At 39.5% G+C, this 26,642-nt stretch overlaps 1 protein-coding gene across 1 annotated transcript; it reads right to left on the bottom strand.

Annotated features, from left to right (window-relative positions):
- Positions 1-23,251: 23,251 nt before the first annotated feature.
- On the bottom strand, positions 23,252-25,236 carry OXGR1 (oxoglutarate receptor 1; the record flags this gene model as incomplete). The annotated part of the gene is made up of 1 exon (XM_084880224.1): positions 23,252-25,236. One exon carries the CDS (start codon positions 25,234-25,236, stop codon positions 24,223-24,225), a length of 1,014 nt encoding a protein of 337 aa, XP_084736350.1. The 3' UTR covers positions 23,252-24,222.
- Positions 25,237-26,642: the final 1,406 nt, after the last annotated feature.

Raw genomic sequence — 26,642 nt, 5'->3', positions numbered from 1 at the left:
TTATATTCCCATTGCCTCCCACAAAATAATTGCTGGAAACAGTTTAAGACATTTTTTATAGTCTTTTTTTTTTTTTTTTTTACCTCAGAGCATGTCCTAGTAGGGTTAGGCAATGAATTTACTCTTGTTCTTTAATTTTCACCTGAGGATATGTTTTTAAAATTGATTTTACACACACAAACACACACACACACACACACACAGAGAGAGAGAGAGAGAGAGAGAAACATCAATCGGTTGCTTCCCCCACCACACACCCTCTGGGGATCAAACCTGTAGTCTAGGTTTGTACCTGACTGGGAATCAAATCCACATGCAATCTTTTTGGTGAATGGTACAATGATCCAACCAACAGACCCACCTGGCCAGGGTTGAATTTATTGTCTTTTAAAGTCATTTGGAATAACTCTTATCAGTGTGGTTTTTGTCACAGAGACACATAGTTAAACTATTCATTTCATTTTACTTTCAATTCTAAGTCATTACATTTTAATTTATGTAAATGCTGTTGAAATAAACTATCTAAATGGTTCCAAAGTAAAAACAACAATGTAGGATGTATTCAAGGCAATCTCTCTTGTATCCCCCTGTGGTCTGGTTCCCCTTCAATCTGTCTGGACCTTGCACGCATTATACTAGTAGTCTTTTCAAAATGCAGCTCCTGTAACCCCTGCTTCCTGCTTAAAAGCATTCACTCACTGTGTCAACCACTTTACAATGGTCTGCTTGGCTCTGCGTGAGCGAGCCCTTGCCTACCTCTCCAGCCTCATTCTCCATCCTTACTCTTGATGCTCCAACTAAAACGAAATGCATTCAGAGTCTTGAAAGTACCAAGCTCAGCAGCACTTTTGAGTTTTTGCCAATCTCATTCCCTCTGTTTGAAACACTCCATTGCCTGCATTCTGTCTGGGAGTCTGTCTAAATCCTACTCACCCTCTGCTATCAGCCTGATAGCTCTCCCCCCAGGCAGCCTCCACCTGGACCAGAGTCCTCCTTCGTGTGCCCAGGGCCCTCCACAGACTTAACATCCCACACACTGTTCCATAATTGCCTGCTCATGTGTCTGCACCCTCCACTGAAATGGAAGCTCTGTTAGGACAGGGATTTTGTCTATTTGGTTCACCATTTTATCACCAGGGCTGACAATCTTTTCTTTGTGTGCAGCTGGGGGCTTTTGTGCATTCTACATCCTGCACAATCGCACAAGCAGCCCTGCTTACCACGAAGTATTTACTCATTAAATATCTATTGAATTAATTTAGTGATCCCCTGTTTTGGCATTTGCTGGTACTTACTAATAGCTTTATTGCTGATTTTCTTTTCCTCTTTTTCCTTTTTTGGAGCATCCTTTAACAATTAATTTCTCTGATGATGATGGCTGTACCCTTTTCCAAACAAACAAATGGAGGCTTGCAGGCTAATTTCATTAGGGAAGTCACACAGCCCACACCCTCACAAAGGTGTCCCTTAATCTACCAAAAAGGGAATGTGCTTTTTATTTGAAATGTGACTCCTTCTACTCTCAGTTCTCCGAAGAAATGAGCGGTGTAGAAGAGGACAGGATGGAACCATTCCCATTTGCTTTGCGGACAGCAAGACCTGAACTTCACCTGCTCCAACGCGTGAGGGAATTTGGAAGCATCAAGATCACAATCACTGCTGTGAAATTTCACTCCCATTGTTCCTTTTGTAAAGCGCCCCGCTGCGGCCAATCTTCCTGTGGAGCTCAAAACCACCTCCCTTCCCCTGACTTCCCAAGGGCTCCGCCTCCCCCTGGACTGGATGCTCTCCACAAAGAGAGCCTTTAGATGCATCAAAGAAATAAGTCACTTGAGCACAAAACCTCCTTTCCTCCACATCGTGGAAAGAATTGTCATAATTGAGGTTCTTCAAAATACCAAGATACTATGTTTGAATACTTCTGCCCACATCCCATTACAATGTAGCCTTGCAGATAATGAGGCAGGTGCCCCGGAGTGCCACATTCTAAACACCAGATCTATTCCCTCAGCCCCTGATCTCCAGTCTTATGCCCTTTCAGGAGGACTTAAAACACAACAAGTCTGGAGAGACTGCACTGATGAAGTATTTTTGGAACTGTGTTTAAGGAACAGAAAGAAAGACTTTAATATGTAGTGAGGAGAGAATCTGGACTTAAATCTATCTCCTCTTGAAGAATTCTTCCCAAGGCTCTGTATTGCTTCCTGAACTGTCTATATGAGCAAGTATCTGGTCTTTTAAAGTCTGAAATGACATCATCAAGTAAGCTCATCTCTAAAAGAAGATAAAAACTTGTATAACTATCGAGGTGGTCAGCTGCCATTCAACATTTAGACGTGTTAACGGTGGTAATAGCAGTGAGAGCAATATTTTATTGACTTCAAGAATTGGGCAAATACATGATGATGAAAATATCCTCTAAAGGGCAGATTTCAACAAAAAACTTAATGGCTATGGAACAATCTTAATCTCCCCCATTGATTATTAAAATCATGTTATGTGGCTTCAGCTTGCCTCTGCACAGTGAGAACTCCTTGTAGTCAAAGGAATTTCAAAAGCTAATGAGTGACTAGTAAGTGTGCCTCCATTCTAAAACCCAAACTTGGATAATTCAATGTGTTAGACATCTCTTTTCAATGTATGTCAAAAGAAGGTTTCAAGGGTCTTTAACTAGCGTGCAAATCCCACAGGGAAAAGCTGATGGCATGACAACAGGAAGGTTCAAGAAGAGGAATACCTTTGGAGAACCAAGATACTGACATATTCTTTCAGTCATCTAATCTACCATCTTGAGCACTCATTCTACAGCTAAGGCCTTTGCTTCATCTATAAAATAGGGATGATAGGCCCTGGCTGGTAGCTCAGTTGGTTAGAGCATCATCATGATAATGCCAAGGTTGTAGGTTTGATCCCTAGTCATGGCACATACAAGAATCAACCAATAAATGCATAAATAAGTGGAACAACAAATCTATATATCTTCCTCTCTCTCTCTCTCAAATCAACAAATAAATAAATTAAGTAAAATGGGGATGGTAAAAAATGTGTATGTTTATGTATAGTATGTATGTATGTATGTATGTATGTTCATAATATATGAAGAATATTGTGCATAGTGCCTGGCAGATACAAGGGACCTAGCAAACTGTTGTTATATTTTATACAGCCACAATAAGAATCCAAACTCAATTTGTAAAAAGACAAGTCCAGTGGAGGTAGCAGGGTCCTTGCCCCACCAATCAAGGAGAGGAAGCTACTATTTATTTGGCCTTAGTGGATGTCAGGGTCTTTGATGGGCATGATCTCACTCAGTCAGTACAACAGCCTAGTAAGTTGTGGCAGAGAGCACTTCCAAAGGAGGCCTGCTGGAGTAAATGACTGTGGACTTGCTCCTACAGCACATTGCCAGCTCAGGGTGATTGAGGCTAGGCCAGCCACTGAGTTAATCTCTGGGGCATCTTGGATGTTTTTAATAAAAATTCAGATATTCCAGAAATAGTTTTTAACTCTGCAGTTCCTTTGTACATCTAATTATTTCCCTGATTCCACATTCATAAAATATGGACCTTAGCTTCTCTGCTTCTCATTTTGTTTGAGCACACTACAAAGAAAATCAAATTTTAATAATGACCATTATTATATGTTTACATATAATGAGGCTATTTTCATGTTCTCACAGATGGCCTGGAATAACTAAACATTATTACAACCAGTTCGTATAAATGTGGAGTGTCTCTATTGGGTTTCTTTGATCTCTATCAATAAAATATTATTGTTTTTGACAATCATGTTTATAATAAACTTTATGCTACACTGAAAATTTGCTAGGATTGTAAATTGCTCATGGGTTTTGTTTTTGCCATTTTGGAAGGGAGTGAGGAGAACGATTCTGATGGTGAGAATCATCCTTGCTAGAGGTTAATAAATAGATTTGGATTGCTCATTAGTTAGCTGGGATCTAAGAAAGTTAAGAGGATGCAAAGTCAACCTTGAAAAGAATCTTGGCTCCTGCTTGTCTCTTCAGCTCATATCCTATCATTGCTCTAAACATTTTTCCTCCACCATGTGTTAAGAGCTCATATTCTTAATTCTTACTTGTGTCTGTACCTCAAAACAATGTAAAGCTACCCCCCCCCCCCAAAAAAAAAAAAATATATGGCAGCCTGCACTAAGGTAGTATCCAGTTGGATAGAGACTAAGTAAGATTAGGAAACTAAGTATGACCAGATCCTGGGGCCTAGTGTTCCCCATCTAAACTCTGTCCTAGCATAGAGAAGATCCTTTGCTATCTGCTGCATTCATCTGCCCATCCTCTTCTGGCACTGCCTTGGGCACAGTGAACCCCAGGTACCCTCCATCACTTACAGTTTGCCACTTGTTCTATTATACATTCACCTCCAAGAGGCTCTATTTACCTGGGATGCTTTTCTCCCACATCTAGCTTCCGTCGTTTTCCAGAATGTTGCCTTGCCTGCCTTCCCTAGTAGAGTTCAGCACTTTTGCCTTGCTTTGCAAAATGCCCTTTAAATACCTTCCAGTTATGACATAGTTGGGTGAAAAAATAATTATTTTGTTCTTGGCACTGGAGTTCCTATTAGGGAAAGGACTGTTTTTATCGAGGAAGCTGTAGCTAACAGAAAATAAGGCCTTAAGGATGGGCCAGCAGGAACAACACACAGACAGATTAAAGAGCTGTGACTCAAAAAGTCAGTGTGGAGCTGGGAGAGAACAGAGGAGGTTGGGGGTGGTAGTTGGAGGGGGGGAGGGGAGGAGGGGGTGGAGGGAAGGACTGAAGAGATCAAAAGCACGTGGTAGGAGGTGGAAATGTAGGTTGCCAGAATCAGCAGAGGTTTTTATGAAAAGCAAAATCTAATATGTAATTTAAATCTATCTACCATGTGCTTGTGAGACACAAGCCTGCATGCCATTCCTCCCGCTCATTCCCAGGGAAAGTCTGCTCCTTCTGGTGGCATCCTGTGAGCGGAACTTCAGGGTAGGAAGGAAACAGATCTGTGACCCATATTTTTAGTTGACACCAAGACAGCGATAAAGGGGCAGACATCAAAGGATACAGAACAAAGAAAAAGAAATTCCAAAGAAACTGGGTCATCCGAGTTGGCAAGGAAATTTAGAGAAAGAAATAGAAATAGCATCCTTCCTCATTCCAAACCCCTGCCTGCCTTTCCCACTGTGAACCATAAACCAGTAATTTCCCACCTGTGAAATTAGACAGATAAACTTGATGGTCCCTCAGGGCCCTTCTAGCTTTAATATTCTATGATTCTAAGCTTTTTGCCGAGCTTGGGGAAACTGGTAAAACTTATGTCCTGGTGTGGAAAAATATTTGGTGCTTTGAATTAACTTGATTAGGCACTGGAGATGACATAAATAATGACAATCGTTTCACACTTCCATGAGAAAAAAAAAAAGAAGTAAATTAAGAGAAGTATTCTCACAGAACCAAACAATGGCTTACTCAGATTCTTCCAGCAGTTGTGTAGCATCTGCTCTAAAAATTACAATATGTTTTGAAATACCTGCTTCAGTGTATATGCAATATGTGTCAAACATTTATGTAATTATGTTATTTTAAAAAATGGTTTCAGTATCTGTGGATAAAAACAAGCCTATATAAGCAAAAATATTAATGTCCCATTCTCTCCAAACCTGGCATGTTAAAGATGATCAACATAAGCTGTCAGGTAGCAACCCAAGATAAGGGCTTGGTCAAACCAATTGATTAAAATGTAATGATTTGGAAGGAAAGATTAGATTGTTTATCTTCCAGAGGTAATTATCTGATTGTGTTTAAGTAGCGTTAGTCACAAAGAACTATTGTTGGGAAAAATCGGTGTGAGGTGGTTGATTCTACTCTACACAAATGGAAGGTGTGTCTTGGAATGGGGAGACTGAGGCAAGGAGAAAAAAGACACTGTTGCAATCTCTCAAATGAATAGATATTGATGTAATTATGTTAACCTGCCATTGGTCATATATTAACTAGATGTACACAGAACCAGTGGGGGCCATTCTAGAATCTTGGGCACCACGAGTGAAAGCTGAGCCCACAGAATCTGGGAAACAACCTGAGTTCAAGTGTGACTCAGACACTTACTGGTTGTGTGATCTTAGTTACTATCCGTGCTTCAGTTTATTCTTATCTAACACCGGGTTATAGATAATAGCTCCTAACCCCTGGGTTTGTCTTGGGGGGTTAAATAAATTGATACAAATCATGTATCACTGTGCCTATCACATAGTAAGAACTCTGTAAATATAAGCTATACTTTTGACTTAAAAATTTTGTCAGAAGGAGAAATTTAGATAGATTATTAATTGCGAAAAAATAAGTAAGTGTTCTTTTTTGTGACACTGAGAGAAAAATAAAGAATGTAAAGACAATATGATGTAATGGTAGGGGAAAATATAGGCGCCTGAGCAGATAGAGGGAGTTACTATGCCTTTCTGGTCTACTGTAGTTCAGACACTGCGCCAGGCATGTGGCAACTCACCCAAACTTTCTAACATTGTGAAATGTAGTTGATAATCTCTGCCTTGCAAGTGAAGGGCTAGAGGGCTCAGGGATGCTCAGTCCCTTAGCTGAGATCACAGAGCCAGTGGGTGAATGAGTCAGGATGAGACTCAGGTCTGTTGACTCAAACTTGTGGTGTTTACACTGCATCCTGCATCTGTCCTCAGATGAGGTCGTGGCCATTGAGGCCAGCTGAGGGAAGCAGGAATCTTTAAACTCTATGGTCTCAGGCCACTTCACACTCATAAAAAAGTGCTGAGGGCTTAAAAGAGCTTTGGCATTGTGATCAACATGTAGCATCTAAGAAATCAAAGATGCAATGGTAAGATATGTACATATATAATACCTTAATAAAAAAAATGAAAAAAAATCAAAGATGAAAAAATTAAAGTTATTAACTTAAGAATGACAACAACAAACCCATCATATGTTAGCCCAAATAATATATATTGCTGAAAAATAATTACATTTGCCAAAGTTGAAAATATCTGTGAGAAGAGTGGCATTGTTTGTAGTTTTGTTTTGTTTTTTTTTAACCTTTTTTTTTTTTAAATATATTTTATTGATTTGTACAGAGAGGAAGGGAGAGAGATAGTTAGAAACATCGATGAGAGAGTCATCGGTCAGCTGCCTCTTGCACACCCCCTACTGGGGATATGCCCGCAACCAAGGTACATGTCCTTGACCGGAATCGAACTCAGGACCCTTCAGTCCACAAGCTTACGCTCTATCCATTGAGCCAAACCAGTTTCGGCTTTTTTTTTTTAAGCTTCTTGATCTCTAAAGTGTTATTTTGAAAGAAATGATTAGAAAACTTCAGATTGATGCTCAGATAAACTTGGTAAATAAAATCCTAAATTTATATGATTTGACTAAATATAAAAATCTACCTTTTGAAGTGTTTTCTTTGTGTGGGAGGGGGTAATAGGCAAATGCTGCTAATACAAATAGTGCCACAGGAAAGATATTCAATCTGGATGAAAATGTGTATGGGTAACAAGAGCTAACATTTATTTAGTTTTCACTCTTATATGAGGCATTCTTCTTTTTTTAAAAAAAAAATATATATATATATTTTATTGATTTTTACAGAGAGGAAGGAAAAGATATAGAGAGTTAGAAACATAGATGAGAGAGAAACATGAATCAGCTGCCTCCTGCACACCCCCTACTGGGGATGTGCCTGCAACAAAGGAATATGCCCTTGACCGGAACTGAACCCGGAACCCTTCAGTCCGCAGGCTGACGCTCAATCCACTGAGCCAAACCGGTTTTGGCCGAGGCATTCTTCTTAACCTGTGCATGGATCCAAGTCAACTGCAATGGGATGCCTACATTACGTGGGTTTACAGATTGTCACTCAGACAACACGAAGTGCTAATCGATGTTAAAGCTATTATATTATTAAAATAACAGATGATAGAAATACTAGCAAGACATATTCATTGATTATAGAAGCAGTTCAACTAGTGGTTAAAATTATAGAACCCGAGACATATTGCTCCAATTCCACTTTATTTCCACTGTTTCTTACTTGTGTGACTTTGGGCAAGTCCCTTATTCTATGTGCTCCATTTCCATCCGTAAAATGGATATAATGATAATACTTTCTAATTCATAGGGTTGTAGCATTAAATGAGTTCATACATATGAAGTGCTTTCAGCCAAGTATTACAAAGGATTTTCTATCATCACCATAACCATTACCATTTCATGTTTATAGTGTCTAATGGCTTCTTTTGATTCTGGTTTGAAATTTCTTCAATGTAGTCTATGTCAAGCTGAGCACGGAATAAAGAATTAAGCACAAGGGCCGAAACCGGTTTGGCTCAGTGGTAGAGCGTCGGTCTGCAGACTGAAAGGTCCCAGGTTCGATTCCGGTCAAGGGTATGTATGTACGTTGGTTGCGGGTACATCCCCAGTAGGGGGTGTGCAAGAGGCAACTGGTCGATGTTTCTCTCTCGTCGACGTTTCTAGCTCTCTATCACTCTCTCCTATTCTCTGTAAAAAATCAATAAAACATATTTTAAAAAAAAAAAAAAAAGAATTAAGCACAAGGACTGCCTTTCCAAGAGGGAACTAAAGCCTCATGGTTTCTGCTCACTTGGGATCCCTCTGACACCCAAGGGATTTTAGGTGAGATTCCACTGAATTCCTGGTCTGGAAACTACCTGGCGCTAGAGACGAGAGCTGCATCCAGAAGCTCCCACCTGCACTTCGTCCACGTTTCTATTCCCCAAAACGAAATGAAGCAGCGGTCCCCATGTTGAAATGTTATCACCATGTACTCACTCAATTGTAATGGGGTATTCCTTTCGTTCATTATTCATTCTCCTTTTCCCTTCTATTTGGCCATAAACTCCATTAAACCAAATAACTCACAAGGTAACATTTTACCCTTTCTTGTCAATTTCTCCCTTCACTTCCATTCTCCCTGCAGGTTTAAAACTAATGAATATCTGTTGGAATAAACACAACTTCCCTCAGCATTCTGCCCACACACGCTGTCCCTCCTTTCCCAGGCAGGTATAGCCTCAGGTTCTTGTCTTCTTTATGCATCAGTGCTTACGGAGGGTTATTTGTAGCTCACAGTGGTCTGAGTAATATGGAGATACTAGAGGCCCAATGCACGAAATTCATCCAAGAGCAGGCCTTCCTTCCCCACAGCTGCCTGCATCCCGGCTTCCCTCTGGCATCCAGGGACCCAGACTTCCCTTGCAGCCCCTCCCCCACTGCATCCAGAAGAACCTCGGGTCTAATTAGCATATTACACTTTTATTATTATATTTATTATTATAGACTATAGATTTTGTAGCTCGGAGGGCGAACAAAGAAAGTGTGGTTAGCAAGTGAAGTTGTAGCGTGATCTAGCGATTCTTTTTTATGAGGAAGAAGGACTGCAAAGCCTGCACAGATTCCTAAAGCAGAGGAGCCAGTTTTTCCTAAACAAAATCATTGCACACTGGGTAGACCCTCTCTCTTCTCGTTCAGGGCCCGCTTAGATTATTCTCCAAGCTGAGTTCGTTGGAAAAGTGTTGGTTTTATAAACCAGCAGTGCCTCCATTCCATTAATTTTTATAAAGAACCTTGACGGAGGGAAATTAAAAAAGAGCAAGCACTTTTATCTGTGAGCTAATCTAAATAGTAAGGGAGGTTAGACATTGCTTCACATCGATGGGAAAAATTTAAACATTTACTAATTTTGTCATTTTTTGAAGAGATGGTATTTTTTTTAAGAAAACGCACCCTCCCTCTGCCTTTCCCAGCTGCATTTAGCTAAGTTGGCATTTCAGCTTCTCCTTGTTGTTTTGTTTTGTGTGGGGTTTTTTCAGGTACTGCTGCTTTTCTCTGAGGCACTTTTACTTCTAATAAGGTTTTCGATGCCCTCTAGTGGTTATTTTGTTTCTGCCATTTGAAGTGAGATAATGGACAATTAGGGAGCAAAATTCCGCCTGCAGGAGATAAAAGGAGGCATGTTCACTGCAGCTGCTGTGTGAAGTGTTTGTGGAGTACTTTCCCTTGGGGGGCGGGGGGGCGGGCGACTTCTGCTCACGGTCCACAAAGACAGGCTCAGACTTCCCCTTTATTTTTTTATTAAAAAAATATATTTTATTGATTTTTTACCGAGAGGAAGGGAGAGGAATAGAGAGTTAGAAACATCGATGAGAGAGAAACATCATCCATCAACCGCCTCCTGAACACTCCCCACTGGGGATGTGCCCGCAACCACGGTACATGCCCCTGACCAGAATCGAACCTGGGACCTTTCACTCCACAGGCCGACGCTCTATCCACTGAGCCAAACCGGTCAGGTTTCCCCTTTATTTTTGCAACCCCCTTCCCCATCCTCCCAACACAGGACTGTTGGGAATCCTACCTCAATAAGGCTACATTTTATAGTTTAAGATAAGAATTGGTCGCTCCTGTTGGAACGTTAACAAGAGAAGAGCTTCTTTCTGTCCTTAGATTCTGGCTCTGGGAGAGAAGCTTAAAATTCACTCCTCTGAGAAATGGAAGCTGGCTCGTGGCAGTGTTTGAGGCCATTGAGTAGAGCCATATGGCATTTTGTGGGCCCTTCTTCCTGCTTTCCAGTCCAGTGAACTTGGTAAGATTGAGGCTCTTTTCAAACTGGGGCTTTCAGAAAGCCAAGGATTTGAAAAAGATGTTCTGAGATGTAACAGCTATGGCTGCGTGGTCCCAGGCAGACTTATGTGGGACAGCTGCCAGGCCCTCGTCATGCCTTCTGTAAGTTTTGATCCCTGGTAATTATTGGAAATGACACCACCTTTTCTTAATTAACCCCTCTGACACAAACAGAAGGTGTGCTTCCTGCATGGGTTGCCTCCAGAGGACTGCGTTCGGGGATGGAAAACATTCCATTGTTCTGCACTCTTCGCTCACTTATTCACCAAGTCTCCGAGGATTAAATTGATGAGGAGGATTTGTTCAGATTAGCATTTCATGTTCACCTAAGACGTAATGTTTATCCTTGGCTTATATGGTGATGGAAGACAGAAGCAGGTCTAAGTAGCTAGACAGGATGAAGAAGCAGTATAATATGTTACAGAATGTGTCCAATGCAGCGAAGTGGTGACCACAGAGACCATCTTTTCCATAATTCTGACATCATATTTTCAAAAGCTTATTGTTTGCAATGTTCATACTGTTAGCTAGATCATAAACACACACACACACACACACACACACAGAGACATGCATCTATACAGTTAACTATTAAATAATGAAAGAAACCACTCAGTTTGTGAGATAAGCCAAATTGTTTTTGCAAATTAGTGTGTGTGTCCTTTCCTAACACGACTGTAGGAGAACTCATTTTATTTCAGCTCCTTAATGATACTTACATCATCCAACTAAATACTTACCAACAGATAGGTGGAAATGGCAGCTCACCACAGTTCAGTTTTGATGTCCCTGAATTCTAACCAGTTTAGGCAGTTTTTCATGTCTGTGAGGGCCATTCATGCTGCTACTGGGAAATAACCTATCTATGCATGTATTTTTACTTATGGTTTCTATTTAACTGTTGTTTTTTTATTCACTTGTAAGAGCTCTTTGTGTATTCTGCATGTGTAGGGTCAGTTGTTTGCATGACAAGAATCTTCAATAGATAGCCATCAAAGGCAGTTTTTGCTCTCTTTGTGATATATTTTGCTCACTAGAAGCTCTTGCTGTTTTCATGTAGTTGACATCATCAATAGTTTATTTATGGTTTATATTTTTTGTGGCTTCTTTGAAACTCCCTTTTTCCCACAGATTTTTAAAGCTAGGCTCCTAAATCTTCAGAAATGTTACTGTTGCACTTTTTATTTTTTGTGACCAAGAAAGCTAACAGTCCACCAAGTTCTCATGCCCCTCCCCATTTCTGAGCAGTAGCTGCTCAGTCAGCAAATAAGTTAACCCTTGTTAGCATCCAGATGGGGTCATGTGGCTAGGTCTTGCCAATGGGATATGTATAGAAGTGATGTAGCACTTATATAAGAAATGTGTGCCTTCTCTTTCCTCATCCACAAACATGCAAGGACTCTGGGATGCTAGGATTTAGTGAAACTATAGATGAAAGGAGCATAGATACTTGAATCCCTGCATATATGTAGATAGCCTGCAACCAGGAATACCTATGTTGGGCAGCCACTTGAGCAACAAAAGGACTTCTATTTATTAAATTTCTATCACTAAATTTGGGCACTATTTTGTTTCATCAGCTAATATTGCTCTAACCAATATGGAAACCGGTATTTTGAAGTAGAAAGCTGCTTTCACAAATTCTAAAATATGGTATTGACACAGTGGATGAGGGGCAGGCAGAGAAGGAATATACAATATAAAGCAAGATGGAAATACAGAGAGCTTTACTATAGCATAGCATAAAATTTTACCTGCAGTTTTGGTGAAAGCAAATCAAATGCCCTAGTAGGTGTGCAGCTGTGTGGAAATAGTTGGAAGGAACTAGAAATGTGCATGTATATTGGTCTGTCCTAGTCCTCAATGCTTATAACGAAGTGTAACAACAAAAGGATGAGTACAAATGGTTGGCTTGAGAGAAGAGCTTGAAAAGAATGGAAAGAAGCCAGAAATATAGGGTTTCAAGGATAGGCAAAGCTGTTTCTGTCCTCTAAGCCAGGATTTAAAAATTAGAATGAAAAGGACTTTGTATCTCAAAGATTCACCAGGAATTTTCAGTTTCACGAAGGGATTAGGCCCCGTGGCAAAGATCAGATGAAAGGTATTTCTTTCCAACTCAGGGTTATTTTATGAGAGGACCTCCTGGTGCCTGCCAGGGTACAAAGTTCTCTAGAAGAGACAACTGTGGGCGGTGGGGAGCAGAAAGCAGAGATATGAGTCAGAGTGAGAGCTCTGCCCAGCGAAGAACTAATGTGGTTATTCATACCTGGAATTTAATGGAAGCCAATAGCTGAAGAGATTATCTGTAGGGATTATCTTGCTAAACACACTGAAGTCTGGCTTTACAAAGTCTGTGACTACAGAATTGCCCCCCATGCCTCCAAACTTGACCCAGCGAGGATTTGGCAGTGAAAATAGGACTCCCTCGAGGAAGAGACATTCCTTCAGCCCATTTCAGATGGGGCATTGGGACCATAGTTCTTCCTTAGTGTGGTCTCCAAACCAGCAGACTCACCATTACCTAGGAACTAGCTAGCCATGCAAAAAAAAAAAAAAGCCAGACTCACTGACTCAGAAATTCTAGGGATAGTGTCCAGCAATCTCTTGTAACAAGCCCTCCAGAGGATTCTAATTCTTGCTAAAGCCTGAAACCACTGCCTTAGGAGAAAGCATCAGGGAGTGCCCACCGGGAACAGAGAAAAAGAGTTTCTTCTAGAGAACAGACTTGAACCTAATCAAGGAACTTGAGCCACAGACAAGAAACAGGGTCTTCAACCAAGCCCATTGACAGGATTTCCCAATTCCTACGACTCTTGTCTCCTTTCCTTCTTCTTCTTTTACTGAAGGAGCTTTTGTATTGAAGTTATCTTTAATCTGCTCTGCCTTTATGTACCACATTGGAGACCCTAATACATATTTAGTTCCTAAATAAGCAGATAATGAAGATCTCCTCCATCCAGACCACGTGGAGGGAACAGTGACCAGGGATTACTAATAGAATGTGTGAAAAGTAATTAAAAAGAGGGTAGGTAAAAGTAAGACTGAGGCCTGAGACCCTAAAGGAGTCATGACTTGAAAGACGTTTGGGTCCCTGAATCACTATTTGGACAAAAGCTACCTTCTGACACACTTTTGCTGAATTTCTTTTTTTTTTTTTTAATGAGTAGTAAACTTCTATTGTGTTGAGATAATTTCTAATTTTATTTCTTTCATTGTTATAGGTATGTTCCATTTTGAATTTTTTCTTATAAGATAGTAAGTTTTATCTTTTAGATGTTTCTTTCTAAAATAGCATAGATTATAGTGTAGTCTGAAAACTTTTATTAAAACTGAAGTATTTAGTTTCTCACATTTATTATGATACTGGCATATTTGTTTTTGTTCTTTCATCTTATTTTATGACATTTGTTTATTCCACTCTCGTTTCTTTTTCCCCTTCTTTTATGACTTCATTTTGATTAACTAATATTTATTTATTTAACTTTTATGACTGCCAGGTAAATAGAATTGGATTAATTGTAAACCTTATTTTATGACAGATTTTTATTACTTTTCTCTGCAAAGCTTTCTTTTGTATAATCCATGTGTTTGTTTATTAATACAATAAATACTTTTAACCTACTAATCCAACTGATTTTATTGTTTCCCCTCATTCTCTTTTTTATCTCCTTCTGAAAGTTCATTTATATATATGTTGGACCTTCTCACCCTCTACTCTAGGTCTAACTCTGTCATATATATATATATATATATATATATATATATATATATATATATATATATTCTTGTTCCTCTGTGTTGCTTTCTACACAGTTTTTTCTCATCTCACTTCCAATTCATTACTTCTCTTCTTACTGAGTCTAATCTCCTGTTTTACCAAACTATTAATTTTTATTTCAATTTATTATATTTCTTATTTCTAGAAGTCTGTTCATTTTCTTTAAATTGCTTAATCATTTTATAGTCTCATTTTCATCATTCTTCTTCTGAGGATTCAGGCTTTCTTTCTTTTTCTTTTTTTAACAAAACAAACATTCTATTTTACAATAGTGTTTGATATTTTCACAGGTGAAATATTTGACAGTCTGATTCTTCCATTCTCTAATCCTGACATTTTTTATCTTTTGTGCCTTTTTTTGTAAACTCTTTTTAAATATGTTTCTCATTATTTTCCTTGGAAACGTTACCAGTAGGAATTCCTGGAGACCTGGGTTAAAGTTGTGTTCCCTCAGAGAGGTCTCCTGTATGCTCCTGCCAGTTGCCTAGTGGTACTACCTATCTGGAGATCACTTAAAATTCAATTCTCCACTTGAACTTCAATTTTAACATGCAGTAACAACAAATTTACATGAGAGCTTGATGCTGACTATGATTTCTCAGGGGCAAATTCATTTTCCTTCTACCTAATGTCAAAGTAAATGCAGACTGCTTTATATTCTGTTCCCTCTGCTTCATAGTCTTATTTATCTTTCACCCTAGCATGGAGAGCAGAACCCACTGACAAGCAGAGTTTTCCAAGGACCTCCTATTAGAATCCCTACCTTTTTGAGTTCCATGCATTATGTCCTCTCTCTTACACTTAGGATGATTATATACCATTCCAGGGGCTTTTAAGAATAAAACTGGGTGTTGTTAATAACTATACCAGGGCAACAGGCATTAACTAGTACTGTTCTGGGTAAACCAGGATGTAGCCCTACTCATCTCCATATAGATATCAAAAATCAGGCTCAAAAAAACCAGAATTTTGCAGATACAATTTAGAAAATTGCTGCTTTTGATGCCCACTGACTCTGTTTTCCCACCTTCATATTTATTTTTCTCCTTTGTGGAGTCTTTTTTTTTTTTATCAGCTCAGTGAGCATGTTCAGATGTTTGTGAACATCTTTGATTTAGTCATTTTCATTGTTTTTTTTTTATTTTTTATTGGAAGGTTGTGCATTAGATTTAATCTAGCATGTCACCAGAAACAGAAGGCTTTTTCCTGTCTTCAAAGGCAATACAAAGACTCAATTTAAGCATGAATTTTTCCATATGCAGAAATCGGTTGAGTAAGAATTGGGATTAAAAAGCAGGTATTTCATTCTAAAAGAGGCTCATTGTTGTGCTTGTTCCATATGGCATGCCTCTTAGCATATTGCCAGGAAATGGAAACACAAATAAATGTGACCATGCATTGAGGAGTTAATAACCTCCCTGGGAAGAAAAAGAACATATGGACATGGAAGAGTGGTAACCCACGTCCTATAAGATAAAGTGCCTAAAGCCGGTCATGATTAAGGAAAGGAAGTTGTAGGACTGGCCATCCTGGCCTGGGAGGTCAGAGAAAGATGCAGAAAAAGCCTAACTTAGTAATGTTTTCACAAATGCTTAAAATTTGAACAGGGGCTTTAATATTGCTCTTGTTTCAATCCTTGAATACAAGTACTGCTGTGCTCTCCAACTTAAAGGGAAAAATACCAGCACTACTATTTACACTTTTAGGTGGACTCAGAAAATATTTTGCAAGAAGGAGTAAGTTTGTTATTGGATACAGAGAGCATCATGTGTGGTGCATATCTAGATTTTTTTCCTTGGTTATCATGGGTAAGATTCAGATATTTATAATGTTGTCTTTGAAAATGGGATAATACTAAGTATGTAACACCAACTACTGCCCTATAGTTCATTTCCTAAGTGGATTTAAACAGATAAATTGGGCATTTAACCATGTACAATTAAAACTCTTAGGATATTTCTGTGTATTTAGCATTTAGAATACATTTTAGGGTTATTGATTAGAGGGATTAGATAATTACCTGTGTTCCTGAAACACTCCCTTGGGATTAGCTCTTTAGAACAATGATAAACTATAATGACAGAAAGAACTGAATAGACATTTCATTGCGTTTTGGTAAGTACTTGCAGCATAACATAAATACTATGGATAACACAGCTGATAGGCAATATTGTAGTATCTTTGAAAATAGAATTGATTATTATGAAGGTTTCTATCTTCAGGGTATAGCAGTGTTTTACACATAATAGGGGTTCAAAAGATGCTGGTGTTATTTAACAAAATCAGAGTTTAAACTGATATTGTAGTCCTAAATGTGTAGCTCTGCATTCCTCTGTACTACAAATACCTGTGCTCAACAAGCAAAGATTAAAACTGAATGAAGAATATTTTATGCATCTATATTTTATTTTTCAAGTATTTTTAGAAGGTATTGTGATTCATTAAAAAAAAAACCTTTAGAAACATTAATGTAATGTTATCAAGCATTTCTAGAAAGGAGAACAATGTGGTCAGGCTATGGGCATATTTCTAAATCATGAAAAATTAATTACCTGCTATTATGCAATCATATAAAACTACTCCTACATCATATAATATGTAATCATGGAGACAAAATAAATATAAAAAATAGAGCAACCCCCCAAAACATGGTGCTGTAGATGCACTTTAAAAAAACCCTACTTTCCTAACACCTTTGAAATGCACAACAAAAATTCGAGAATGTTTCGCCTACACTGAAATCAAGAATAACTCTAGCATCATACTACCAGCCTCAAAGAGTTCCTTTTTAGATATACGTTAGAATAAATTAGAAGAGGATGCCAAGAATACTCCTACCTCCCAGAGCACTGCATGTATCAACTTGTAGGCAGTTCGTGGAGGGCATTTGGAACATGCACTCTCATGTGCCCCTTCTTAAGCCCTCCAAGAGCTCTTTCCTTTTTCCTTTTCTCTTGCAACGGTCATTCCTTTAGAACTTCCTGGTCTGTTTCAAGGATGTCTCTGAGAGTCTTAATTATAGGCTTTAAAGAATGCGTTTCTTATGCTCCCTACATTGCTTCTGTTACCCTGAGTGCCCCTCCCTCACCCCATTTTTTAATTTTGGAGCCTCTGATTCCTAATACAGGTTCTCTTCAGTTGCCTGGTTATTGGTGGCTGTCTCCTCATTCTAAAGAGTGAGACACTACCAAGCTATGACAACAAGGCAGGTCACCCTGTGGGCATCACTGGGCATGAGCAGGCTGAGCTGTTCCCCAGCTGCTGGCATCTAGATGACTCTGTCCCTTTATGCAACTCAGCAGAGTGCAGTGGTTCTGCACAAGGACTCTAAAGTTAGATCAGCTGGATTTGTGAGAAAACGGTTAAGACAGGATCTGGCACATCACTCATGTTATATAAGTTGTGTCTGTTATGGCTATAGTTTCTATTCCCCTGGAGAAGAACTCACCAGTATTCTACTAGGAAATGTAGGCATGAACTGCCAGGGTTATCAGAACCAAATGTTTCTATCTAGTACCTAGGACCGCACTTGCACTCCACCTTTAATTGTATCTGTTGTCTTCAAGTCAAGAATCTTTCTGCTTCAACCTCTCCAGAATGAAAAGTTTAGCATTTTCTTGGTATGGAAAAGGAGCATAGGACAAAATAGAATATGTAGAAATGTAATTATCTCTTATTCAGACTTTAAATCAAGTCTCTTATTGTCAGTCCACTTATAACCCTCTTTCAGAGGTAGAGCTGGTCATTCTAATTCCTGAGCATTTCACAATTAAACAGAATACATTTGCTTGCCTCCTGATTCCCTCCACTATCAATTTTATTTGTATCACTGTTCATCCATCCTTTTTCTGTTCCCAAAAATGCCAATGTCTTTATAGCTATATTTCCATTGTTATTTTAGAGGAAGAGATATGTTTAAGTTGGGATCTCTCTCACATTTTAGAAGGGTGAATAGGAAAGAGCATTAATGGGAAAGGCAGGTAGTATGGGACCTGTTCCCTCAGCTGGGATAGATCACAGTGGCACATACTGTTAACAACAATAAAACTGGACAAATATATGAATCTGATGTTTTCAGATTTAGGACAATAGACAAAGCAACACAATCACTCCAGCGCTCTGGCTAGGCAATCCTTGACTGTGGTGCAGAGAATTGGAGTCTGAGCAGAGCATAATGGTTCCATTTAGTTGAGGAGGCATAGGTCAGAGTTTGAAATTGTTGACATATCTAACATATATATAGCAGAGCATCAATGATAAAGTAATCACGGGCAGAAATGCATGGAGATTCCCTGAGATTCCTAGACCAAGGGCTGTGTTTGCAGGGAGAGACTACTCAAGATTAAGAATAATAATAATAAAGAGGCTATTATGGCATCAGAGATAATACCGTGTTTCCCCGAAAATAAGAGATCCTCCTAAAATAAGACCTACTTCCAGGTTTCCTTCTGAGTGAAATATAAGGCATTCCCCCGAAAATAAGGCCCCCCCTAGGCTCTGTCTCAGAAACTTTGTGAAACCTAAACTGCAAGAAGTTGTGACTTGGGTGAAGAATTCATGGGAGAAAATCACAGACAGTTGCATTGCAAATGCACTGCGAGCAGTCTACCTTGACAAGAAGTACTCATTTAAAGAGAGTGCTATTGCTAAACATGAGAGATTTGGTCCACTGATTCTGAAAGAAATGGAGTCACAAGAAATTCACCAGAAAATTCAGGAATTGGATTGCTATGATGATGTTCCAGAAGATGATGACATGATTGTCATTGAATAAATGAGTAAATTCTTGATACTGTAGGATTCAGTTTGTCTGGTTTGTGTTGACAGCTACCGTACTACCTTACTGTATACAGGCAATACATTTCCTTTATTTTCATTTAACAATAAATGTGTACCGTATTCTTCTTCATGGAAAAATAAGACATCCCCTGAAAATAAGACCTAGCGCATCTTTGGGAGCAAAAATTAATATAAGACACTGTCTTATTTTCAGGGAAACAGGGTAGTGGGCAAGCAGTGCTAGGGGACATTGGTGTTCCAGCCCATCTAGAAAGGAAAAACTTTGTTAACATCCAGCTAACTCAGGAGACAACAGAAAACTACCTTAGGAATAAAGACAATGACCTAGAGAGTGAAGTCTATTTTAGATATGCTTTGAGAAAACAAACCAACAAACCAACACAAAACCTAACAGCAAGTCTGGATAAGAGCACAGAATAACCAGATTGAGTCCTACTGTATTGGAAGGGCTTGGGAAACACCTTGAGCTTTTCACAAATTTGTTCTTAAAAATGTGTAAAACCAAGTCAAGGCAATTTCAAGGTAAGCAAGAAATTGATGTATCTCCTAGAGAAAAAGTCACCAACCTTCAGAGGACAATAATAGAATCTAGGGTCACCACGATGATTTATTTACAATATCCAGTAATCAGTAAAAGTCAGTACACACACAAAACAGGAAAAACATGTCGGATAGCCAAGAAAAGCAAAGCAATGAAAAACTGACCTCAAGGCCCCTTTACATGGTTATTAGTGTTACGTTAGCCAGTTGTTATTTAAGAAACCACTGTGGTAGGTTGCATAATAGCCTTCCAAAAAATGTCCTCTTCCTAATCTTTAGAACCTGTGAATATGTCACATTACATAGTAGAAGGGACTTTGCAGAGGTGATTAAATTATGGATTTTGAGATGAGGAAATTATCCTGGATGATCTGGGTAGGCCCAATGCGACTGCAAGAGTTTCAATTATAAGACGACAAGAGAATTAAAGAGAGGAGGGGTTTAGATAGAAGCACAGATCTGAGAGGTTTGGAGATGCTGTGGAACTGGCTTTGAAGATGGAAGGTGGCTTATGGAAGCAAGAAAATGCAAGGAAATGAATTCTCCTCCAGAGCCTCCAGGAGTAAGGGAGGACTGCCAACTCCTTGGCGTTAGGCCAGTGAAACTGATTTCAGACTTCTGACCTCTGAGAGAGAGAAAGGTCGTGGTGTAATTTAAGCCACTAAATTTGCGGTAATCTATTACAGCATCCAGAGAGAAGTAACACAAACAAGCTGCTTGATTTAATAGACAAATATGTTAAAACAGCAATATAAATACATCTGAAGAGTCAAAGAAAAATATGATTTGTTTAGTGAATAAGAGAGAATTGTATAAGAGAAGTGAAATTAAATGGAAATTTTATAATAGAACAATATAACAAAAATCTCTCAGGGTAGCCTTATTGATTCTTTCATATCCAATTTCTGTCAGTTAATAAAAAAAAAAGTAGACATGCAAGGAGACAGGATCATGTGACCCATAAACATGAGGAAAATTGCAGACAATAGAAGCAGACTCAAAGGTAATCCAGATATTGAAGTGGACAGATAAGGACTTTAAAATACCTTTGATTATTCAATTCTAGAAAATATTTTTAAAAAATAGACCAAAATAGATTATAAGGGAAAGAAATTCACTGAAATGGTAGAACTAGTGAGAAGAATTCAATGTAAATCCTATAAACAACAAAAAATATAATATCTGACATTAGGAATTCTTCTAATGGGTTTAATAGCAATATATATATATATATATATATATATATATATATATATATATATATCAGGATTAATAAAAGGCAGATCAATAGAAAATATTTAGATGAAAGTGCTGAAGGAAAATAAAATAAAAATTACAATTTAATTTCTTCCTGCAGCTCAATAATGGAAAGGGCTCTCAACCTTAGGCATTTTTATATTGCTGGCCTTGTATCATTTGCTATCATTTGGGCTCATTATATAGTATCAGGAAGATTATATTGAATGGTGTTGCTGGGTAGAATTTAAGGATAAAATTAGAACAGGAAGTAATGTTTAGCCTTAAGTGCTCCAATATGTTGTAGTTATTTTTTTAAATATAGTTTTATTTATTTTTCAATATATTTTTATTAATTTCAGAGAGGAAGGGAAGAGAGAGTGGGAGACTGAAACATCAATGATGAGAGAGAATCATTGATCTGCTGCCTCCTGCAAGTCCCACATTGGGGGTCGAACCCACAACCTGGGCATGTGCCCTGACCGGGAATTGAACACTGACCTCCTGGTTCATAGATTGACACTCAACCACTGAACCACGTGAGCCAGGCTCAACTTGTGGTTATTAATCCTTCTGGGGGCCTTCTGGAGGGAAACCGAAATGGCCTGCACTGGTCTAGGAGGACACACAGGCACCAACGGGAGAAGCATGGTAGGTGTTGATTATTGATGAAATTAAGGCATGGGTATGTGAGGTCATTTTGTCGCTTTCTCTAATTTTGTGAATACTTAAAATTTCCATGATATTAAATTAGAAAACGAAGTGAAGGAGTTACTGTGTCTCCAGATTTCATAGCAGGTTTTTTTCTGAGTTCCCTGCACTCACAGGCAGTGAGCTTGACTTGAGCCTCCAGTCCTTGTGCAGACAGCACACCAAGCAGGCAGCTCCCTCTCTGGCAGACAGTCAGAGCTCTGCCTTTTGTTCTTACACTTTCTCTGCCCACAACTGGGCATGTGAGGCAAGGTCATTCGGGTCCCATTCTGGCCTTGAAAGTATCATCAATCTCTTTTTTGGCCTCAGTTCCAAACTGCATCCTCCAGCACAATTAGCCCTGAACAGCCCTGAACTCTTTACTTTGGAAAATAAAACTTACCCTTTGAATCCAATTTAGCTTGGATCTGTGTGTTTATATTCTCTCAGCAGAACCCTGGGAGGCAGACAGTCATCTGAACCTGACCCATAACTGCAGGGAACAAGCCAGATAAGAAAATGACAGAACAGCTGAATCCAAGGAAGGTATTTTGAGGATAAAGGGAAATTATACATGTTCCCAAGCTAAGGTCAATTATCCAGGGTAATAGAAATGTTAAAAAATGGAGAAAGTGGGATTGAGTGTCAGAGGAGGTCCCTAAGAAAGCAGAATAAGGACCAAAGACAAAGTGGAAGAATTAATATCAGAGAGATGATTTATTGTTCTGTAAATTGATAGAAGGAAAGGGATAAAAGAAGCTACAGAGGCAAGTTGAGATAGACATGAAGGAGATTGAAGTGATTTTTCTCAGGTGGGTGAAATCTTTAAAGTAAGAAGGGAGAGAGGGAGAAAGGGAGAGAAGGGGAGAGAGAGAGGGAGAGACAGAGAGAGAGAGAGAGAGAGAGAGAGAGAGAGAGAGAGAGAGAGGATAGATAAGAAGGGGTTTATGCCCTGGGCTAGAATAACAACAGCAGCGGTGTAGAGGCTAACCTGATTACATTTTGGTGTTTGTCCAGGAGCTGAGCTGGGTAGTGGGGAGAGGAGAACTACCTAGTGTCCAGGTTCCAAATGGACCCTTGAATGCTACTCCATGCCGTGCGACCACATGGACAGGCATACCTGGCCCTCCAGTGAAATAGCTCATTCCATAGGCTCTAGTGAGGCCCAGGAGTACAGAAGATGGCTTGGAAGGTGATGGGTGGAGAGAATTTTATCATCTAGAAGGCTCGTGTAAAGAACTATTGACTTTCCTCTTTCTAATCCGGGCATGCCTGGCAGAGGTTCCTGAGGAGTGTCCTTAATTAGGTCTATATCAGGTGTAATGTCCTAGAAGAACCTGGCAACCACAAAGAGTTCCTTTGGTAACCTTTCTTCTGCTCAAATCATCCACTCCAGCCTTATTCTACAACTGATTCATAGAATTATTTTTGTTTTGTAAACATGGAGAACATAACCTTCATCTAAATATAATTGTGGCAAAGCTGTGTTTTCACAGAAAAATATTACCAGCCGATCTAATGATTTTAAAAGTAGTTTATTAATTATATCAACACATTTGCTCAGTGTATAAATATTCAGACTAGGCATTTCCTCAGATATTTATACTTAGTGATAAACATAGACACAATTCAAAAATAGCTTAGTTATTATAATCGAAGTCATATTTTCATGATAGTCACAAAAGAGAAAGGTATGTAAAGAGAATTAGTATTTCCAGAAATATTTTCCTACAGAGAGACATAACAAGTATGTTAGACTTTATTTAATACACAATATATACATGTTATTTAAAAGTACTTCTCTCCCCCAAAAGTTCCTCCACCCTCCACAGAACATGTTGGTAATAACTAATATAACTTGATAATTTTTATAAATCTAATAACAACTTGGAAAAATGATCTACAACAATAAATATAACACCCCAATTACCTTGCAGGTATTTATTTTAGTCATTTGCATTGACATCTTTGAATATCTCAAGTGTATGGTACTGACTTGCTTTAACCTACAAAATTGGCTAAAGCTTAGTGAAAAGCAGAGTTTAATCATCTCACAGAAAAATTTTAAAAAGAGGTTTAAAAATACAAAGTGTAAAAAAAAAAAAAGAATATTGAAAAAGATGCAAATAGTGTCTTGAATAGTCTTGGGGTTCAGTACAAATAGGCCCCAGTATGAAGGAATATAAAACGACGAATGAAAGCTGGATTTCTCTCACAGGTGCTAACTTACTGAGACCTAGGGCAAGTCTTCTCCGACAGGGCCCTGAGTTTAAATAGTTCCACTTGTACATTTTAATCCTCTACTGATAGGATGTATCCCATTTTTAGGTCTACCCAAGGAAGGAAGTCAACAAATGGTCGCAAAGGACTCCTGGCAGTTCTGCCCTGGCTTTGACACATGAATGCACATTATTTACTGAGTCCCACTGAAGGAGATATTCTGGACTAATTAGGAAGTATAGGGGAAGTACCAGTAGGCTTTGGTTGGGGTGAATGAAGTTTGTCAAGGGTTGTTTGAGTAACTGATTTTTTTCGCTGGCTCCAGGTCCCCACTCGCTTTGCATCTCACCATTGAGCAGATGGCCTGCTGAAAGTTGTCACTGACCACCACATACAGTAACAGGTTACCAAAGGTGTTCAGGGCGGCTAACGGTCTGGAAAAGATGTACGCTTCATGGATCTGATTCTCAACGGAGCAGCTGATAGAAAGCAGGCGCGATTCGATCCGAAGGACCCTCAAGATGTGGAAGGGTAAAAAACATATATAAAACACCAGCAGTAGCAGGATGGTCAGCCTCCGAGCTTTCTGCTTCAGGCCGCTGTGAGTCCTCGGCCCTCGGTTCAGGGTGTAGATAATCGTGGCATAGCAAAGCGTCACTATCACCAGGGGAAGGCAGAAAGCCGTGGCGGTCAAAACCAGATTGTACCACTTGATGGCGGCAAGGTCATCTGAACTGCTGAGGTCAAGGCAGGCAGAGCTATTGGTCCTGGTGGTGGATGTGATCAGGAAAGTCATGGGAATGACAGCCACCAGGGAGATGATCCACACGCCAGCACAGGCCACCACGGCCCACCGAGTCCTGTGGATGCAAAAGCAGCTCATCGGGTGGCTGATCACAAAGTAACGGAAGATGCTGAAGCAGGTGAGGAAGAGGATGCTGCTGTACAGGTTGAAGTGGAAACCGAAGCGGATGAACTTGCACATGAAATGCCCGAAGATCCAGTTCTCGCCGCTGGCGTAGTAGTGGATCAGGAACGGGAGGCTGGTGAGGTAGAGCAGGTCCGTGCAGGCCAGGTTCAGCATGATGACCGTGCTGCTCCTCCAGGGCCGCATCTTGCAAATGTAAGTGGCAATTGCCACCGCGTTCCCCGGAAAGCCCACCAGGAAGATGATGCTGTAAATAACCGGGAGGTAGTGCTTCTTGAGTGGGAGTTTTTCATCCGTGCAATTTCCAAAAGCAGCTGCATAATCGGGGAAATCAGAGGCATTTGCAAAATTGTCTAGTGGCTCATTCATGGCTGTCTCCTTTCATCTTGTAAGAAAACAAGAGACGGCAGTTTGGCAATACGAATCGACCGAGAAGGAGCTCGCTGATAAAAGAAAGCAGAAAACATTAACGGTGGAGTAAGGAAAACATTGATCCACTTTTAAATGAAAATTGCTCTAACATTTTTAAATTGCCACTTTTTTTCCCCCTCTCTCTTTCATCAGGAGATGAAATTGAATTCCTAAGAAAACTGCCATGAGGCAAGTTGCTAAAGACATCTAATAATAATATAAAAGTTAAATTACCACGGGAATTAAAATGAAGGAGCGGGGAGGAAAACAGCCGCATGGAGAAAACAATGTGGCCAGATTTCTGTTGGGCAAGCCACGGGGTCTCATCATTACAGATTCAACAAGACCCGCCATGAATCAAGCACTTTACCTCCTTACTAGACAAAACGCTGAGGAGTGTTTCTTATTATAGCCCTTCCACTGAGGAAAGGAAGACTGAGGGAGGTTATGCAACCTAACCCTGCGAACACTTCCAGAGGCAGGGCCAGTCCATGCTTGTCTGATTTTGCAGCTCTGCTCCTTCTACCTTACCTTACTATGCTGCCTCTAAAAAACTGACAGAGCAGAAAGCACAAAGGAGTGAAAAGACTGAATACTAAAAATGTTTTAAATGTAGATTTCATGCATTGCACCGTTGTATGTATTGTAGATTTCATTTCAAATTTCAGCTCTTCCAACCCATGTTAATAAGCTAATATAATTTGTTGGTGTGTGTGTGCATCGGGGGGGGGGGGGGGGGGAAGGGTTGTTACAGAAAACCAGAGAAGAACCAAGCAACGCTTAGAGAGATGGAGTTACATTTATTACTATTATTATTATTATTATTATTATTATTATTATGTGCAGGCCCAGAGGAAAATGTCTCTCAAATTCTGGGACCCAACATGGAGGAATTTTCCTTATTTATATGTTTTTACCTTCTTTGTCTCCCAAATATGGGGTGTTTCCAGCCTCCTTTTGCAAGTTCTTAAAGAGCCCCTATGTGCTGGGGCTTTGAGACTGCAACCAAAGGCTTGGCCTGGTGCCAGCACCGATAACTTCCTCTGGGGAAGGTTTATGGCCTCTCTGGAATGGGAGTAGTCTTATTTTCCTTATTATTTAAGCAAGCAAGCATTTACAGAAGCCAAATAACAGGGTTAAAATTTCAAAGAGCAGTTTTTTTTTTTATATAAGATGGATGCTTCAGGGCGCAGGGTGGGGGAGAGGGGAGGAGGAGCAGGGGTTGGTGTTATTGGTGGTGGAAAAAAGGAGGAGCAACAATATCCCAGCCTTAAGAGCTTGGGCTCTGTCACCAGATGCCTGATTTTGATTCTCAGTTTGGTCGATGAGTAGCCAGCTGTGTATCCCTAAGCCAGTTGTTTAGA

This window comes from Pipistrellus hanaki (genome assembly GCF_964339955.1).
Source record: "Pipistrellus hanaki genome assembly, chromosome: 3".
NCBI classification, from domain to species: domain Eukaryota; kingdom Metazoa; phylum Chordata; class Mammalia; order Chiroptera; family Vespertilionidae; genus Pipistrellus; species Pipistrellus hanaki.
This window is presented reverse-complemented; position numbering and strand designations above follow the sequence as displayed.